Below are 20,615 nucleotides of genomic sequence, written 5' to 3' on the forward strand. Positions count from 1 at the left end.
AAAGCTTGAGTACTCTGTCAGTAGTGTTGGGGGAATAAATGGCTGTAATTAAGGAATGCTTTAAGTTGCATAGACATAGTAAGGCCTTACTAAAAAAAATCTAGAGAATGGAAACTAAAATCTAAACCAGCCATAACTGAAATACTGAGAAAGGAGATAAAATAACTGGAGGTGGGATCTTTAAAAAAGGAAAAGAACAAATTGTATAGAAGTGGAATTGTTGGGAAAAGTGCATTTAGAATAAGGTTCTGGAGGAGTGAGATTTTATGGAAAGGCAGGAATTGAGCAATTTATGAGACTCTGGAGTCGACGTAAAATGTGTAAAAAAATATTTGCTATGGTTTTTCTATTAATTTATGTGTGCCTCTGTCATTATTTAAAATATGATAATTTAATAAAGGTGGATTAAATATCATCCTTTCCCTCAGTTCTGCTGCACCATGAAATTGTTGTAATTTTAAAGTTGTCTCTCTTGTAAAGTAAAAATTAATCAGATCGGTTGTATTACAGTTTGTGAATAATGTAGTCTAAATTTTGGAAGTATAAGATGCATTCCAGCATCATTTACCTTTCATGAAATTTTCTGAAAAATTTTCAGACCACAGTACAATTTTTCAGTGTTTATTTGAAAAGTTATATTAAGCACATTCACTCTGTCACATTAATGAGTACCATAAGTTTCAGTTTTTGATGTGACAGAAATTAGGGAAAACAGCTAGAAGAGGTGTTGATACATCTGTAACCATATTGAAAAGGTTGCATTCAGGAAAAGTTACTTTTGCATTTTGGTCTGTAATTCTAGCAAGTATACTTGTAATAATACAGGATGGTTTCCATCAGGATACGACTTCCAACCTGTACAATAATAGCGTAACTGAAATGTGTAGGTATGGGGCTGGATACACTGTCTTACACAAAGATATGCAGAATAAAGCACTGTGAATTAGAAATACAATCAGCACTTGGAATATATTATCTTTTTTGAGACTGTTCTTCATTCGCAGATAAATGGAGAGCTTAATTATAAAAAAAAATGAAATTAGGGGCTCTCCTGTAGTTGCAGAAATGTGTTTTACATTGCTGAATGTCTTTGTTCTATTCATTATGAATTCCATATCATTTGTATAAATATATTTCTTGTTTTTTTTTTTCAGGGTCGAAGATTTTGATTTTATTTCAGGAACTCGAATGCGCAAGATGGCAAGGGAGAAGCAAAATCCTCCTGAAGGCTTTATGGCCCCGAAGGCATGGGTAGTCCTGACAGAGTACTTCAGATCCTTGGAGAAAGCTTAACCACCTGTTTCTTACAAAATAACCTTTTATTTAAAATGAAATCTGCAGTTCCATTAATTCAGTACTGGAATACCACAAGGCCTTTGTTACATAAAACTACTTAAAAAGTATTGTAAATTACAGGTCAGATAACCTTATTTAACATGTAGTTGTTTCTGCATCCTTTGATAAATTAGATGTTAGACTTGTTCCCAGCTGCTGTTTCTGTTGACAGAGTAGTAATGTCTTTGTGAGACATACTACATGGTCCATTTGTTTTTATGGTGACTCTTGTTAACACTTGGGTAATCCCCCCCCTTGCTTCGTACAAGGTGCCAAGTAGAAAGAGAATCACTATTTAGTATCATCTAAAAAATAAGGCAAAAAGCCAGTATTATGTATTTGTAATGATAGATTCAGCATTAAAATGTACTTGAAGGTGTTTGACTCAGATTGCAAAGTATTAACGCACAGACATTTCTCATGCTGTAGCATTTTGTTTAAATCATTGTATGGTGGCAGTAAGACACAATAGGACTGCTGTTCTACAGGACAGCAACTGAATGGCTGGAAAGTCATTTTTATGTCAAATAAGATTCTAAACCTGTCACTTGTTAAATTATCTCTCTTAGCTGGTTCATATAATAAGGATATGTGTATCTTGCATTATTTAAACAAGGTATTGAGAATTCCTGTTTAGCTTTTCTGGGACCACACAGCAACCCTCAGCATTCTTGCAGTGTTTCAGTAGGCAATACTGTTGCAACAGACTTTACTTCCTCTAGTTGTCATTCCCTGTAATATTGGCTTATGGGTTCCATTGTATTGGCACCTAAAAGTTTTGTCCATAGGCTTGCGTTTCCCAGCAAGCTTTCAAACCACATTTTTATTTAATCTGGTGCTGTCTTGTTGGTGGAAAAACGTACCCATCACAATTTATTGAAGTAAGGTTTTTGTCCCATTTTAATGTTTTGCTTTTAAATTAATGTGCAAGACTATTAGTCATATATTACCATGATATTTTTAAGAGATGCAGACCTTACATGTCTTAATAAATGGAAAATGTTATGTCCTTGCTTTTAAATGCTGTTACATTTTACATCCTTGTTTTTTTAAGTACTGTTACATTTTACATCCTTGCTTTTAAGTACTGTCACATGTTCAACATTTTTATGCAGTAGAATGCAAGCTTGTAGAAATACAAGTAAAATAAACTGGTACTATCTTCTTAGTTTTCTTGTGTTTTTCCTTACTTGTAATTCAGTTCATGCATTTTTGTTTTGAAGATTATGTTCAGTCATGCTGTTACTCTTTGCTACATATCTGAAGTTTATGAGGTAATTGCTTTAACAAATGGTAACATCTTTTCATCGATAGTTGGGTAGTTTTTCCCTCGCTTTTTTTTAATGAGGCCAGAAAGCAAGACTCTATTCAGTGTTTAGTCAACTCAGCATAGACTGTTGACTAAAACTCATAAATGATTTATGATTCATTTAGCAATGCCTAATTTACTTTCATTTCACCAAGCATGTTTATGTTTAATGAGAATCCAATTTGTATTTTAAGAGATTCTATTTTATTTTAGATATAGTCCTTCCTTGTTTATAATATGTTTAGTAGTCTGTTCAGAAACACATACAGCACACTAACTTGTAATTTTCAGACCGGGTAATAACATTTCCAGTGATAATGCTGTCTCTGACAGGTTAATTGCATATTGTTTATAAATGACTGAGCATTATAAATTCAGCATTATCTGAAGGTTTGACATACTATTAACCATTAAGATGCAGCCTGTACCCGTTTCTTTGCTTTTGGGGGTTTGTGGTATTGCTTATCATATAACTGGCTAAGTCATTCACATAAAAACATGAATGTTTTTTTTTCTCAAGTCTGGGCCGTCTGATCATCAGACTATGGCTATCACCTAATAAGTTTTCCCACTAAGCCCAGATAGTGCTTCACTGAAGGAGGACTTTGCAAAAACTAGGCAACAACTATTTTCTAAATGTTATTTACCTAAAGAGTAAGTATTCACATTACCTCACTCTCACATAAATGGATGCCATCTAAGCAGGAATGAGTCAAAAATAGTTGTTACACCGTACTTGCATGGCATAATTAGAAAGCACTACTTCTCTAATTTTGGTGAAATGGTCTAGACTTCAGTAGTGTATATGAAGTTAAGTATTGATGTCCTTCAAGGATGCATCTGTAGTCATAACATATGGGTTGTCCTGCCTCAGGCAGCCCTGCGGTCGGCCGGATTCCAAAGTCTGGGTCTGGCCTCGGCTGATGTCGCACTTTCCCCGACGTCAGAGCTTCTGGGGTATAAAGGCATCAGCCGACGCCATTTTCCTCTTTCTTGCCGCGCGGTGCCCGAAGCAGAAGCTGTTCGCAAGTGCCGGTTGGTCAGATCCAGAGATTTCAGCTACCGAAGACTTCTAAAAAAGCTAAGTACCCCGTTGGGGACTCTTTCTTGCCTCAGCCGATGTCAGACAAAGTAAATAATTGTTTAACTTGTGAGAAACAAATACCTCATAAGGATTTCCATTCTTGCTGCCTTCCTTGCTTAGGCCCAGACCATGACGTATCAGCTTGTTTAGCCTGTGCCTCCTTCAACCGACGGACTCTTAGACGTCGGTCGTAGTTTGCAGAAGAGTTTTTTGGATCCGCTTTTGCATATAAAATGCCGTCGGAGACTCCGACTACACATTTAGCCAAAAAACGTAAGGAAAAGGACCGACACTCGATGCCCACGGTTTCGGCTGAAACCACGGTTAGGCCTACCGCGAGTGTCTCGGTTTCGGCTGAAACCGAGTCCTCGGTTCTTACTTCTGCCAAAATCATACCTCCGACAACCGAGGCCAGAGAGGCCCCGGCTGAGTCGGCTACAGAAATCCCTACCGAAGAAGCAAGCGCACAAGAATTGTCCGACACCATCCCTTTGGACATTTCTACTCCTGCAAGTGGGGCAGCTAGGCCCCCTGCTTCTATGTCTATTAAGGCCTTCTCCAGGGCTAAAGCAGCTAAAATTTCAAAGGCTTTACCTGCAAAATCTACCTCTCAGAGACCTTCCTCAAGTTCTCAGATTCTCAGCCTTGCTGAGGACCTTATATCTCTGATTAGGGGTTCCCAACCTCACCCAGGCAGGGCCTCTCAACCTCCTCCTGACAAAAGGCCTAGAACTGAACCCCCTGAGCCTCTCTCCTCTGATTACTCCTCGGATGGATCTGATCTATCAGACCATCAGGAAGGGCCATACTCACCTTATGTGGATTCAGATGCAGAAGACTCTATTCCTTCTGCCTTCCCTCCAGAATAATTTTCCTTTGGGGAGACTTTACACTCAATGAGGGAACACTTTCAATGGCAGGGGCAGGATTTCTCTGATTCTAGAAAAAGACTTAGGACCTTTTTACACTTGACACAGCATAGGCTTTTAGCCATACCACCTGTGCTAACAGTAGTTGATGATGCATATAATGATGTCAGTTCTGCCCCTGATTCTCTTCCCCCGGCCCCTGCCAAATCTGACAGATATTACAGGGTCCCGGATTCTCACTTTCACTTGTATAAAGCCCATGCTGCAGACCCAGAAACTATTTCTCAGGGCCCAAAAGGTGTTGCAGCTGCCACTGCCAAAAACCCCCTACCCTCTGAAAGGGAGTCAAGAGCATTAGAGAGATGGGGAAAAAGGTTTATACATCTGCTACTCTTTCTGCCAGGGCTTTAAACTGTCAATTCCATATGATACAGTACCAGGAATATTTGTTAGATCAGCTGAATAAAAAGCTTTCTTCTCCTGAACCTTTAGACCGTAAGTCCCTTCAGGATTTGGTACACAACTCTCAGCAGGTTAGTAATCATTTCTTAAAATGTGGCTATGATGCACTGGAGGCTTCATTTAGATCAGCTATGACTGGAGCAGTAATTCAAAGGCATGCCTGGCTAAAAGAGCAATCCTTGCCAGACCATGTCAAGGCTAAACTCCTAGATGCTCCAATGGAGAAACAAAGTTTATTTGGCTCCCCTGCACAGGAGATTCTAAAGAAAGTGGAAGAAAAAGCAAAATCTGTGCAAACAGTAAAAGATTTTCTGCAGGTCCAACCTCCGAGGTTCAGCAGAAACTGGCCTTCAAAGAATTGGTCCTTTCCAGACACCTCCAGAGCACAGAGGGGCAGGAATAGAAGCCCAAGAGGCAGAGGTCAATCAAAGGGTGCCTGTAGGGGTCGTCAGTGGCAACCTGCCAACCAGAGGAGTACTGCCACAGCTACAACTACAACCACTTCCACAGGACAGACACAATGACTTGGCCCTGATTCCGCCTACCAGGGAACAAGTGGAAGCACCCTTGGGCGGAAAGCTGGCTTTATTCTCGAAAAATTGGCATTGCATTACAAAAGACAAATGGACATTGCAAACAATAGACAAAGGATACAGGTTTCACTTCCACACTTTACCAAAAAAGAGTGGAATGCCAGACCTTCCACTAAACCAGAAGCCAGAGGCTCTAAGGCAAATCAACAGTTTACTTCAGATGAAAGCAATAGAAAGGGTACCACCTATGGAACAAGGTCAAGGATTTTACTCCAGACTATTCCTTGTACCAAGAAAAGAAACCCAATGGAGGCCTATTCTCGACTTGTCCGCACTAAACACACATCTCATTGTGCCAAAATTCAAAATGCTGACCCTACAGCAACTTCTTCCCATGTTAGGCAAGGAGTCTTGGCTGGTGACTCTAGATCTCAAGGAGGTATACCTGCACGTCCCTATACGACCAGATTGCAGAAGACACCTCAGATTTCTTGCAGGATCAGAGCATTATCAATTCTCAGCATTGCCCTTTGGCTTATCTACTGCGCCCAGAGTATTCACGAAATGCCTGGCATCAGTAATTGCACATTGCAGGCTTCAGGGAATTCAAATCTACCCATACCTGGACGACTGCCTAATACAAGCGGACAACAAGACAAAACTAAAAAAGGATTTGGCCTATGTCACACACCTGTTACAGGCCTTGGGATACACAGTCAACATCCAGAAGTCAAGACTAGTGCCATCCCAAAGGATAACATTTTTGGGTGCGGATCTGGACACAATAACTCAGATGGCTTTTCTCACAGAAGAAAAACAAAAGCAACTCCCAGTCTACTTCATGGCTTTGACAAGACAAACTCAGCTTACTGCAAGGAAAGTCCTGCAGGCCCTGGGTTACATGGCATCCTGCATAATCTTGATCCCGCATGCCAGGCTGCATATGAGGAAATTACAATGGTACCTAAGGAATGTATGGTCTCAACACAGACACAGTCTAGAAACCATGATACCAATCATTCCATGCCTGAAAAAGGAATTCCTGTGGTGGGCTCAGGCCTGCCAGACCAACAGAGGGTTGCCTTTCAACAAACCACAACCAAGGCAGACCATCACCACGGACGCCTGAGACCTAGGATGGGGAGCACACATGGAAGACAAGTGTATCCAAGGCCTATGGTCTCAAGACCAGCGGAATTTGCACATAAACCTAAAGGAGATGCTGGCAGTGAAGCATGCAATCAAGGCATTCAAATCATTCCTCCAGCAAGGACATCTGCTGATAAGGACAGACAATACCACAGTCATGTGGTACATAAACAGGGAGGCACGCATTCCTACCCTCTATGCCGGATGGCATGGATCTGTGGAACCTAGGCCTGAATCTCAACATCCAACTGCAGGCCAAATTTGTACCAGGAAAAGAGAATTCACTAGCAGACAGCTTAAGCAGAACTACCACGGATGCTCACGAATGGATGCTGCATCCACACATCTTCAAAATCATAACAAACAAATGGGGAATGCCAGAGATAGACCTGTTCGCCTCCCCACTCAACCACCAACTGAACAAATTCTGCTCAAGAGTATACCACCCACAAGCCTGGAGGGTGGACTCCCTCTCTTTCAGCTGGAAGGCCCTAACAGTGTATGCTTTTCCACCTCTCCCATTGATGTACAAAGTTCTACTGAAGATCAGGGAGGAACAGCCAAAGGTGATTCTGATAGCTCCAGACTGGCCAAGGCAGCATTGGTATCCGCTACTGAGAAGCATGTCTCGGACGAACCCATGGCCTCTACCCCTATGGCCTTTACTTCTAACGCAGAACAACTACAAGATCCTGCATCCAAACTTGAAAACACTGCAGCTAACTGCCTGGAAAATTGCTTAAAACAAAACCAAACTATTTTATCTCAGAGGGTCAAGGACATTATCCTGGAGGCTCGCAGACCCTCCACAAGAAAAACATACTCAGCAAAATGGAAAAGATTCCTCATTTGGAGTGCATCAAAGGGTACAAATGTCACACTGGCAAACCTAGCACACATCCTAGAATACTTAGCAGAACTGTTCCACAATGGCCTGTCCTATTCTTCCATTAAGATTCATGCTTCAGCAATTTCAGCAGAGTACAACATGGATCCTCCTATCTTCTCTCACCCTCTCCTCAGACAATTTTTAAGAGGGATCAAAAATGTAAAACCTCCAAGGAAACCTCCTCTGCCTACATGGGATCTCAACTTTGTGCTGGAAAAATTAACACTACCCCCTTTTGAACCAGCAGCATCAGCAGACTTACAGTTCTTATCTTGGAAAACTGCTTTCCTTCTAGCAATCACTTCAGCAAGAAGAGTATCCGAGTTACAGGCACTAATGGCAGTGCAGCCTTTCCTTATTTTTCACCAGGATAAAGTGTCTCTGAGAACCAATCCTACTTTCATGCCAAAGGTGGTATCCAGGGTATCCTTGATCCAAGCTATTCATTTGCGTACGTTCTTTCCTAACCCACAGAACAGGGGGGAAAAACTATTGCACACCCTGGATGTACACAGACAACTACGCTACTATCTGGACAGAACTAAAACCAGCAGAGAAACTGACCAACTTTTTGTAGCATATGCAACTGGAGTGCAAGGAAAAGCAATATCCAAACAGACAATTTCAAAATGGATAGGAAATTGCATTTGATTCTGCTACTCTTTTCATGGAAAGACAACTGAAAATATCAGGCCTCACTCCACAAGAGCCCCGGCCACCACTACAGCTTTTCTACGAGGGGTGGCTACCAAGGACATTTTAGAAGCTGCTACTTGGAGCTCCGTGCATACATTTGCCAAGCATTACAATCTACCTTTATACTCCAGATCCCGAGCAGGTTTTGCAACTGCAGTTTTACAGGGGATCTTAACTACACCATCATTATCTTAGTACCTCCTCCCCCAGTTTGGCTATGGTATTCTACCCATATGTTATGACTGCAGATGCATCCTTGAAGGACATAGTACAGTTTTGTACCTACCATAAATGTAGATATCCGATAGGTATGCATCTGCAGTCAGGATTACCCACCCTCCTTCCCCTCTGTGGTATTCCTAGGGTGCTTACCCCTCTTTCAGCTAGCTGGGGGAATCTATTATGGTGTATTTGTTTGTATGTATATATGTATATATATTTTGTTTGCTACTGTTTGGAATTTTCAACATTTATCCAAATTTAGCCTTCCTAGAGGGCACCTGGCATCTGGGGCAAGAAACACTGAGGAAAATGGCGTTGGCTGATGCCTTTATACCCCAGAAGCTCTGACGTTGGGGAAAGTGCGACATCAGCCGAGGCCAGACCCAGACTTTGGAATCCGGCCGACCGCAGGGCTGCCTGAGGCAGGACAACCCATATGTTATGACTGCAGATGCATACCTATCGGACATCTACATTTATGGTAGGTACAAAACTGTACTTTAAGGAAAGTTACAAACATGATTATTATGATTCTGGCACCAATTTGCTAATGGCTATCTGCTAGGTTGCTCACAAGCCTTTAAAAAACAAAGTTAACATGATCGACAGAACAGAATAAAAAGATGCTTATTATAAGGAGGTTTGCCAAGGAAAATCATAATACAAGAATAATCAAAGGTACTGAGTCTTCTGGTCAGATCATTTCAGCAGTCAGATATCCTTCATGGTAAGTGGATGCAGTCTTGAAGGCCATCAGGTTGTAACCTGGTTTCAAAAGGGTGCATGTGTATCACACACCTTACACATTTGTTGCCACCTGAAAAAAAAGTTGCTTTGCAATACTCTGTCTTCTTCATCCATTGCTGTTTTCTTGCAGTGCTAGGTTTAGGATTCTTATCAATCTCGTCAAGAAACAAGTGAATTTTCTTCGGTGTTCATGATTTTTTTGTAATGATTTCCTCAAAGTTAATGGAAACTGCTTCTGTGGCCATAAGAGACCAGTAAACATTTTTCTTTTAAATTATTGTTTTGCTTAATAGAAGAGTACAGTATAAATTAGATGATTGTGAGAACTGTGCTAATTATAATAAGAAAAAAATTACCTAGTATAACTAAAATCTTCCAGAATTTTCTAGAATATAGATGGTCCATGGCTTTTCCCCCACTATGTGTCTTTGGATTCTTCCATTCATGGAAAAAATAGAAAACTAAACATTTAGGCAAGTATAAAAAGAAACCAAGAGAAGCTTCTAGAAAATATAAATAAGTGGTTTTAGTTTGGCAGTTACCAGCACTGGGCAAAAACAGGCCTGTTAAACCATTTGATTCCACCCCATCTGTAGCTGCTGAAGTGGAGGGTCATCCACTGAATGCATAAAGTGAAGTTCTGTCAATTTTCTGCATCTGCTTTTCCACCTCTTTGCTTAAACTGGAGATTTTTGGAGGAGGAGCCAGATGTTCTTCAAATTAATCACTGCTGCAGTAGCCTTAGCTATATATGGGTTATGTCCTGCCAAGGATACAACAGTCGCCCAGCTTCCAAAGCTTCAGGGCACCTTCCACACACCCAAACTGTTACACAGCTTGAGAAGAGCTGACTAAAAGAAAAGTATGGGTGCGAAGCCCTTCAGTGCTTTACTGTCGCCGATGAGTATGCTCCTCTGAGGCTTTTGAGGATAGATGGTTGGCTTGTGCTTTCCTTTGCTGGGCGGATAAGTTCCTTTGGGGGGATAACCTTCCATTTTCTTATATTTACTGATGTTTCATTACTTTCCTCATCATGAAAGTTATTTTAAAGCTAGGAGTGTTGTGTTTTATTGGACTGTCTTGAGACTGTAATGTACTTTTACATGAAGCACTCTGTCAGTTTTATAGTAGTGTTGATAACATTTTCTGTGCAGAAATTGTATTTAAAGGAGAACAACAGGATTCTGTTATTAAATACTCAACTTTTGTGTCCTTTTTATCCCTATTTACTGTCCCTGCTATGAATAAACACCAGTACAGCATTTAAAATATTTTAAATTGACTGTCTCTCTGTACTAGAGCAGTACCTTACTGTACTGTGGTGGTTTCACTTTCAAAAAACTTTTATCCCACCCTGGAAAAGCTTGCTCCAATTCATTGATGTCATCAAGGCCAATGAATACAGGTAGTTTTCTGGTGAATTCCCCCACAGCAAAAAACACCACACAAATCCATATTCCAGAAAAAACAAACCAGTTTATTCCATCCTGATACCTGGGCTCGGATGAAAATTACAAAACATTCATGTATTAAATAGTAGCTAAATGCAATTACATCCAATTAACTTAATTACACTTAATAAATATTTAAAGTGACTAGTGTCCCTATATGTAAACATCCCATTGCACAAACTGAAAATTATCCTAAATACAATCAACCTGGAATTGTGCACCCTAAAAAGTAAGAATAACTTCCTGATTCAGGCCCCTAGGTTAAAGAGTACTAAAATTAAAAATAAGTGTAGTCGCCAGCAGATTGAGTTTTCTGGCAAAGTCCATACCAACTCCCACAATGGATTCGGCCAATACACTAAAAATAGTCGCCCTACCCTGCTTGAATCCTTAAAAAAGATGTTGACTAAGAGGAGGCTGCTTGATGAGATTGCTGGTCCTGACAGAGGTGTGTCCTGGAGTTAGGATTATCTTGGTGACCATGTTGTTGGCAGGTTTATGACACAACGTAGGATGGGATTTGAAAGAATGGAAGGGGATAGTAATAACAATAATAAATTAGTTTATGTTACAAGGTTTAGTGCTTTTCCTGTAATTTTGAAGTAGATAGTGTCTAACTTATGGCCCATGGTTATGGCGGATGAAAATTTGGGGAAATTATTCCCAGAACAGGTGACCTTATCTTACAGTTGTTTTTCTAACTTGAAGGAACTTTTGAATCGTCCCTATGAACAACTCACAGGTGGTAACAGACCTGTGGGATCTTTTTATTGTGGCAGGTGCAGTTTACTTGGAAAAAATAAAAATTAACTGGCACCTTGATTAATGGGTTAAATTTGATTCTTATGGGAGATTAACTGTCAATCTTGTGGGGTGGTTTATATGTTGGGTTGTGGATGTGATAATACATGTTGGTATATTGGACAAACTAAGAGGAAGGGTAGGGTGAGAATTTCTGAACATTTTGTCAGACAGAAGAGCTAATAGTTTTAGCCCTGTAGCAGATAATTTCTGCAGGATTCATGCAGGGAAGGGTGACTCTATTTTTTAGTGTATTGGCCCAACCCATTGTGGGAGTTGGTATGGCTTTTGCCAGAAAACTCAATCTGCTGGAGACTACACTTGTTTTTAATTTTAGTACTCTTTATCCTATGAAGAGCTATGAAGAATGGAAAGGCTGTTGGTCCAGATGACATACCAGTGGAAGCATGGAGGTGTTTAGGAGAAATGGCAGTGAAGTTTTTAACCAGATTTCATAAATTCAGCTTTGGGGCCCTTATTTAATGAAATCTTGGAAAGTCAGAGGATGCCTGAGGAGTGGAGAAAAAGTATTTTGGTACCTATTTTTAAAAATAAGGGTGATGTGCAGAGCTGTAGTAACTACAGAGGGATAAAAATGATCAGTCATGGCTTGAAGTTATGGGAAGGAGTGGTAGAAGCTAGGTTAAGAAGGGAGGTGATGATTAGTGATCAGCAGTATGGTTTCATGTCAGGAAGGAGCACTACAGATGCGATGTTTGCTCTGAGAGTGTTGATGGAGAAATATAGAGAAGGTCAGAAGGAGTTGCATTGTATCTTTGTGGACCTGGAGAAAACATATGGTAGGGTGCCTAGAGAGGAGTAGTGGTATTGTATGAGGAAGTCAGGAGTGGCAGAGAGGTATGCAAGAGTGGTACAGGATATGTATGAGGGTAGTGTGACGGCGGTGAAGTCTGCAGTGGGAGTGACAGATATGTTTAAGGTGGAGGTGGGATTACATCAAGGATCAGCTCTGAGCCCTTTCTTCTTTGCAATGGTGATGGACAGGTTGACAGACGAGATCAGACAGGAGGCCCCATGGACTATGAAGTCTGCAGATGACATTGTGATCTGTCGTGAGAGTAGGGACCAGGTTGAGGAGACCCTGGAGAGGTGGAGATATGCTCTAAAGAGGAGAGGAATGAAAGTCAGCAGGACTAAGACAGAATATGTCTGTGTGAATGAGAAAGGAGGATAGAGGAATGGTGAGGGTGCAGGGAGTAGAGGTGGCGAAGGTGGATGAGTTTAAGTACTTGGGATCAACAGTTCAGAGTAATGGTGAGTGTGGAAGAGAGGTGAAGAAAAGACTACAGGCAGGGTGGAATGGGTGGAGAAGAATGCCAGCTGTGATTTGTGACAGACTGGTACCAGTAAGAATGAAAGTGAAGTTCTGCAAGAGGGTAGTGAGGCCAGCTATGTTGTATGGGTTGGAGACGGTGGCATTGACAAAAAGGCAGGAGTCAGAGCTGGAAGTGCCAGAGTTAAATATATTAAGATTTGCACTGGGTGTGACAAGGATAGACAGGATTAGGAATCGGTATATTAGAGGGTCAGCTCAGGTTGGACGGTATGGAGACAAAGTCAGAGAGGTGAGATTGCATTTGTTTGGACATGTGCTGAGGAGGGGTGCTGGGTATTTTGGGAAAAGGATGCTAAGGATGGAGCTGCCAGGTATGAGGAAAAGAGGAAGGCCTAAGATAAGGTTTATGGATGTGGTGAGAGAGGACATGTAGTTGGTTGGTGTGACACAGCAATATGCAGAGGACAGGAAGAAATGGAAACAGATGATCCACTGTGGCAACCCCATCGGGAACAGCTGAAAGAGAAGTACTCTTTATCCAAAGGGCCTGAATCAGGAAGTTATTCTTAATTTTTAGGGCGCACAGTTCCAGGTTGATTGTTTTTAGGACAATTTTCAGTTTGTGTAATGGGATATTTACTTATAGGGACACTAGTACCCTAATATTTAATAAGTGTAATTAAGTTAATTGGATGTAATTGTATTTAGCTACTATTTAATATGTGAATGTTTTGTAATTTTCATCCCCTGAAGGCAAGTAGCTGAGGTACTGGGATGGAATAAACTGGTAACTCTTTTCTGCATTTGTTTTTATTCTGGAATTTGGATTTGTGTGGTGTTTCTTGCTGTTTGATTTACTTGGAGACTGGAGTTTCACTGTTTGACTGGTGAAACTATGGAATCTGAGTAATTGTTTTTGGACATAAGGGAAAGGGAATCCAGGTTTGCTGGCACTGACCCATGGAATACATCTACTGTTTATGGCCAAGCTACTCAGTTTGGCCAGTTGGAAAGATGCATGGCTAAAGAAGTCAACTTGTTTTATGATGTTAAGCTCTTAGAAAAATATTTGAGCTTAAACATCACGCCTAGAGGCCTTAAGGTGCACCGTTTACCTGTTGTTGAGTTCTTAGAGGAAGAACAGGATTTATTGGAAGAATGGTGAGAGGTTTATCGCAGTGCAGTTTGGGGTGGTTACATGTGCTTGTTAAACAAAATCTTCGCTCTTTACAATAAGTGCAACAAGAAATTACCACTCTTGAGACCTCCCTGAAGCAGGTTTTTGAACCCATTTTTTTACCAAGTTTGGTGAAATTATATAGAGACTGGGCAAAATGGAAGTAGAGACTATCAACAGGAAGAAGAAGAAACTGTCCAGGGATGTCAACAACTTTGCCAGTGGTAATATATACTATACCAGGCACAAATTGTAAGGGGAGGACTCAGTTTAGAAGGAACAACTTTAGTGCTATGAGTAGAGAATCTTCTTACTCTTCATCGGATGTGTCTTCTAAAATGTGTGTCTCTTAATCTCAAAAGAGGAAAGAAAAGTCGATATAAGAGTGTCTCTTTTGAGACACTTCCTAATGAAGTACCAGCTGCACAGGGGAATCAAACTGAGCCATCTAAGGTTTTTCAGCATAGCAACAGAGGTCAAAACAGCAAATTCAAGCGAAAAGGAAAACACTGAGAACTGATTTCTATTGTAGGATGGACACTGTGTGGATTTCTCTTTTCCTCAGGACAGTGTTAGCAATGCCACTTTAAAAATTGTGAATTTATCTAATTTAAACATTTCTGACATCAGTAAAACTGTGTTATTAAAAGGGGTGAAATTCGTGCCCTCTAAATGGCCTTAGCTTATGTCCTGATAGAGGCAAGTAAATTTTGCCGAAAAGTGCATTTATGGGTATGTTTTGCCAAAAACTATGTTAAATACATAAAAACTACTAATGTGCAACATGTGGAAAGTAATGGTGAATGTGATTTAGATGATCTAGATGACTCTCTGCTGAATTTGTCCATTTATGATTATGATGAAAACTGTGGGGAGGGGGATCTCTTTGAAAGTAATTGTTCAGATTCTGTTTATGTCTGGCTATGGCCGTTTGAATATCCCAAATTTACCCATGCATGGAAAGTTCTTTTTATCCCCCAGAGCTGTCTGTTGTGGTCAGCTTATTTGAGAAGTTAACTAATATTGAAAATGAATATAGGAAGTTTAAATGTAAAGTATTTAACCTAAGAGTGAATTGAAGGATTTACATAAAGTGAGTGAATACATTTTTAAGGAAGCTGACAAGGGGGAAAATTGGGTTATCATGGATACAAAGGATATCAGGACATGCTTTTTGAATTACTCACTGACAATACCAGTTATTTAAAGTTAACCCACAGTCGTTTGTTGGAATTTAATAGTAAGTTGTTGGAACTGTTGGAGAAAGGAGAAAGACTGTGATTGTTTTTTTAGCACAAGATGTTAAAAAATTGTTTATTCATAAATCATGTGACCCATTGTTTTATGCTATCTCAAAGGTTCATAAAAATTTGAGTAATCCTCCGGGCAGACCCATTGTGTCTGGCATTGGCTCATATCTTGAAAATGTATTGGTGCTGTTAGATTCTTTACTTAAGTATTTAAAATTTGTTCAAGCACATATCAAAAATACCCGTGAACTGTGCTCTTTCTTATATAACTTGGACTGGCAGGAGAGTTATTTTTGGGCTTCCATGGACATTTCTTCTTTATATACTTGTATTGTCTCCAGCAGGGGTCTTGAGGCAGTGCGTGGATATTTGGGAGAGGGAACACTGAGTGCTTTTGTTTTGGAACTGTTGGGATTTTGCCTTACACATACATATGTCACTTTTAATAAGGAGTATTACCTGCAGATTTGGGGTACAGCTATGGGGGCATCGTTTGCTCCATCATATACTATTTTGTACATGGGAGATTTTGAAAATAGGTTCATTTACAGTCAAAAATATTTTATGGAGAATATCATTCTCTATAACGTTGTATAGATGATGTACTTTTTGTCTGTAAGGGCCCCAAAGCTGAATTTATGAAATTTGTGGAAATACTGAATCAAAATGCACATGGTTTGAGCTTTAGTAGTTCCATTTCCCAGGAAACTATTGACTTTTTGGATGTCCGATTTTTTTTGGATGTAGGTAGTCATGTTCAATATGTTCCATGTAGAAAAGAAACCGCCATTAACTTTTTGCATGCATCTAGCATGCATCCACCCCATCTTACTTGTGCTTTGCCCTATGGGGAATTTGGTGTAATACGTCAGCTTTAGAATGTAAAGATAGATTTTTGGGTGAAGTTGAACAAAGATTGACAAGTTGTGGTTATTCTCAAGAAATTCTGATGTTGGCTAAGAGGAGGGTGATTGATGAGGTTGCTGGTCCTGACAGAGCCATGTCATCGAATCAGGATTATCTTGGTGACAATATTGTTGGCAGGGTTATGACACAACTTTGAATGGGATTTGAAAGAATGGAAGGGGATGGTAATAACAATAATAAATTATTTTATGTTACGAGGTTTAATCCTTTTTCTGAAATTTTGAAGAAGTTAGTGTCTAACTTATGGCCCATGGTCATGGCAAATGAAAATTTAGGGAAATTATTCCCAGAACAGGTGACCTTTTTTACAGTCATTTCTCTTACTTGAAGGAACTTTTGAATCGTCCTTATGTAAAACTCACAAGTGTAACAGACCTGTGGAATCTTTTCCCTGTGGCAGGTGCAGTTTAAGTGAAAAGATTAAAAATTTTACTGGCACCTTGATCAATGGCGTTTGAGGGTTTTTTTATATATTGGGTTGTGGTTGTGATAATACATGTTGGTATATTGGACAAACTAAGAGTAAGGCTAGGGTGAGAATTTTGAAACATTTGTAAGACATTAGAAGAGCTAATACTTGTAGCCCTGTGGCAGATTATTTCTGCAGGATTCATGCAGGGAAGGGTGACTCTTTATTTTTTAGTGTATTGGCCCAACCCATTGTGGGAGATGGTATGGGTTTTTCCAGAAAATTCAATCTGCTGGAGACTACAATTGTTTTTAATTTTAGTACTCTTTATCCTATGGGCCTTAATCAGAAAGTTATTCTTAATTTTTAGGGTGCACAGTTACAGGTTGATTGTATTTAGGACAATTTTACATATAGGGACACTAGTCACTTTAAATATTTATTAAGTGTAATTAAGTCAATTGGATGTAATTGTATTTAGTTACTATTTAATATGTGAATGTCTTGTAATTTTCATCCCGTGAAAGTGAGTAGCCGAGGTACCAGGATGGAGTAAACTGGTGAAACTCTTTTCTGAATTTGTTTTTTTTCTAGAATTCCCAACCCAAACTGACATCACCATGACAGTCCTAAAAACCCACCTATGCTGTGATGCCACAGCTCCCTGGTCCTTCCTCTACCCATACATAAAATAAAGGCTAGAGCACGGAAACAGTACATGAGTCAAGTCTCCTGCTGTGAGCTGTCAATCACAGCAGGTAAACAGCTCAAATTACCCTTAGCACTTTGACAGCTAGGGAAGTTGGGTGTGAAGGGGGATGGGAAATGAGTTATAGTAGTACAATTCAGGCTTTACAAAAAAATGCAATTTAGCCATTCTAAAAAGAAGCAGCATTAAAAGGCACTTTGAAAGTCTGTTCTGTGACATTTGCATTGTTTGTGTTGAACGGCACAAAATGTTACCTAAAACTGACTGAAAGACAGCAGTGTATGCATGTAAAATCAGTGTAGTGAGAGGAGCTTTAGTAAAAAAGAGGCCTGCGTGATGTCCTTTTTACAGACAAGTACTGCATTGTGGGATATCTAGAGGCAGACTGAACAATCAGAATTACTTCAAGATGCCAGACCCCATGTGGTCAGACTCAGAAATTACGTATAAAAATATTTAAAACATGTAAATGGTCCCAGAGTGGTGTTAAAATGTAGGAAACACCAAAGCATGATGAAATAAACATGTTTTATGAGTCTGTGGGTGCGATTTTTCTTTAATTTTCTATTGTGGAGCTACCATAGTGTTTGAAAGTGGTTTTTACCGTTTTTCTGTGACAAAGTAACTTCTATAGACTGGTAGTTTTACCAGCATTTGCTGCTTGTCTTCTCCAGGAAAGAGAGACTTAATTTTCATCTTTACCATAGAATAGATTGTCAGTCCAATGGTTGGCCCTTCTAGATGCAAAATGAAAAAAATTAAGCAAACAGCCTTTGCCACCACAGCAGGCTAGCAGTTTGCCTTTGCCACAGTTGGATGACTGTACTGTGGCCATTTGTTGTACCTCAAACCACTCTTCTTTTACCCCGAATCCCTCATGTGTAGCAACTACAATCACTATGAACTGGGTTTAGCCACATCCTCTGTGGCTATTGGAATTCCTTCAGTGAATAAGGGAGAGACACTGTTGTCGGTCCTGGGAGAGGGAACAGGAAAGGTTTCCTTGTTATGTCAGAATGCTCTGCCTATCCCTTGGGAAGTAGCAGCTGCTCCAGCAACATTTTTCCTGTCAAAAAGAAACAAAACCAAACATGTATCTACTCCTCAAATTTCTTTTGTTTGGGAGTGGTTTATTGGGACTGGCACAGGGTTTAATTCAGGCTATTGATCCTTCTTGTAGGGTACTTTCTGATAAAAGAAAGGAGGAATGCCTCTTTTCCTGAAAATATTCAAGATTCTTAATCTGAACATGAAGATGCAGGGGACAGATTCAGGATTGTGGTCAGATTTCTGATTCAGACCCAGAGGAGAGTTCAGTTTTTTATTCTTTCTGTGTGGGATTCTCTTTCTCTGAGACTTTTGCTAGACTGTCCCATTGTTTTCAGTGGAAAAACAGAGGTTTCTCAGTTCCTCAGAAAATGCTGTGTTTTGTTACAGAAGGATTTTCCAGAACATATACCCATTCCTCATGTCCTGTCTGCTTTAGAGGATGTGTGCCTTATTGCTTTCAGTTTTCCTGATAGTCACCAGCTAACCCTAAAAAGGCAGGTGGAATGTATAACGTTCCCCAGTCTTTTAACTTTTTATACAGTACTCACACACCTGACCCAGTAGCTGTATAGTTAGTTGACTACACTGCTTTTAAGCTCTTAGTTAGTTACAATCCTTCTCTTTCTAATAAGGATGGGAATATTACTGATAGGTATGGGGGAAAAGTGGTATACTTCTTCAACTTGGATTTTCAGAATTTAATTGTCGGGCTCATATGATAAAGTTTACTGTGATATATTGTGAAAGTGTGGGGAATGTCATCTATAATTTCTTGTGAAGAAGCAAAACTGGTTTTCTATTGCACTCATTATTTGCTGTGTACATATGATTTCATTGATACTACTTCCAGGGCATTGACCACTGGTTCCGTTATAAGGATGTTTGCTTTCTGCATTCCATGTCCTCCTAGATGATTTTAAAAATTACATTTTAAATTATCCCTTACTGTTTGGCCCCTCTGCTGCAGAGGTGATCAGAAGGTGTGATGAAAGGGGAAAGCTGATCCAGAGAATCTCTTAAGATTGTTCAGCCCTCCTTTTCCAAATTGTCCAAGGGATTTTCTTTCTCCTCGTCCAATTTTGGTAAAAAACATAAACAGTCAGTAGAATTCGGGTAAGGAGATGTGGCTAGGAGGTTCCAAAACAAGTCTCAAACCTCCAAAAACCAAGGACCATACAAGTTTGAATGACTGTTCAAGAGACTTTCAGAAGCCAGAATGGAGGGGTCACAATCTCCATTTTCCTCTTTGTCAACAGATTGTTTCAGACAAATGTGTTCCGAAAATCATTCAACAGGGTTACTGATGGTTGTGGGAGGAAATCCCTCCTTTCCAGGGGATCATTCCTCATCAAGCAGATTAGGCTGTCTTGTTTCCTCCTGTTCATCACATGCTGTCCCAAGAACCAGTTCCTCCTTACCAGGTGGGGAAGGATTTTTATTCAAAGATGTTCCTAGTGCCAGCTAGAGAGAGAGAAAATGTTTGAAGACCAGTTCTGGATCTTTCTTTCCTAAATCTTTTTTGGGATAGTGCCCAAATTCAAAATGATGTCACTTCTCAAGCCATTATCTCATGTTCTTCGTATTTCACTGTTGCAGTCATTACATTTGGGTAATCTGCTTGCAGGTTGCCCTCATTCGGCCTGATTAACAAAGTCTTGGGTCCTGCATCGGTTGCTGTCCCTTCTTCCATGACGTCAGTTCATCAGGGGTATAAAATATGCAGCCAACACCATTACATCAGTCTTTCTTTTCTTTCTTTTAATGCATTCTGCCGAACAAGTTGGAAAACATACTTTGCAATGTGGTTTTGATTCATTAGAGGCCTTTTGTAGGGCTGCTGTTACTGGGTCTGTGCTCAGAAGACATGCTTGGATTAAGGAGCAATCTTTCCCCTGATCATGTTAAAGCTAAAATGTTGGATGCTCCTTTAAATCAGGACCGCCTTTTTGGCAACAAGGCTGAGGAAGTTCTTAAAAAGGTGGAAGATAAAGCTAAATCTATGCAAACTGTTAAAGATTTTTTACAAGTTCAGCCTCCTAGATTTAGTAGGCACTGGCCCTCTAAAAATTGGTCCTTTCCAGCCTCTTCCAGGTCATCTTAAGCCAAATCCAGACACAGCAAAAACCCCAGTTTTCAGTCCCATGGGACTCACAGAACTAAGCAGTGGGGGGCTTCCACTTCCAAGTCTGGGAATAATAAGACCACCCCCCCATGGTAAACTGTCTCAATGACTTCCTTTAAAAATTTTA

General features: G+C 40.1%; 1 protein-coding gene across 1 annotated transcript in view; it reads left to right on the forward strand.

The window, feature by feature from the left end:
- PAPSS1 (3'-phosphoadenosine 5'-phosphosulfate synthase 1) overlaps positions 1–2,503 on the forward strand; it is a gene marked incomplete in the record, with an annotated part of 841,989 nt that extends 839,486 nt beyond the window's left edge. Inside the window, 1 exon segment of the mRNA XM_044061294.1 lies at positions 1,155–2,503. Within this exon segment, the coding sequence (XP_043917229.1) occupies positions 1,155–1,293 (139 nt within the window).
- Between the last annotated feature and the right edge of the window lie 18,112 nt (positions 2,504–20,615).

This window comes from Protopterus annectens, chromosome 2.part0 (genome assembly GCF_019279795.1).
Source record: "Protopterus annectens isolate FY-2018-M chromosome 2.part0, PAN1.0, whole genome shotgun sequence".
Lineage (NCBI taxonomy): Eukaryota > Metazoa > Chordata > Ceratodontiformes > Protopteridae > Protopterus > Protopterus annectens.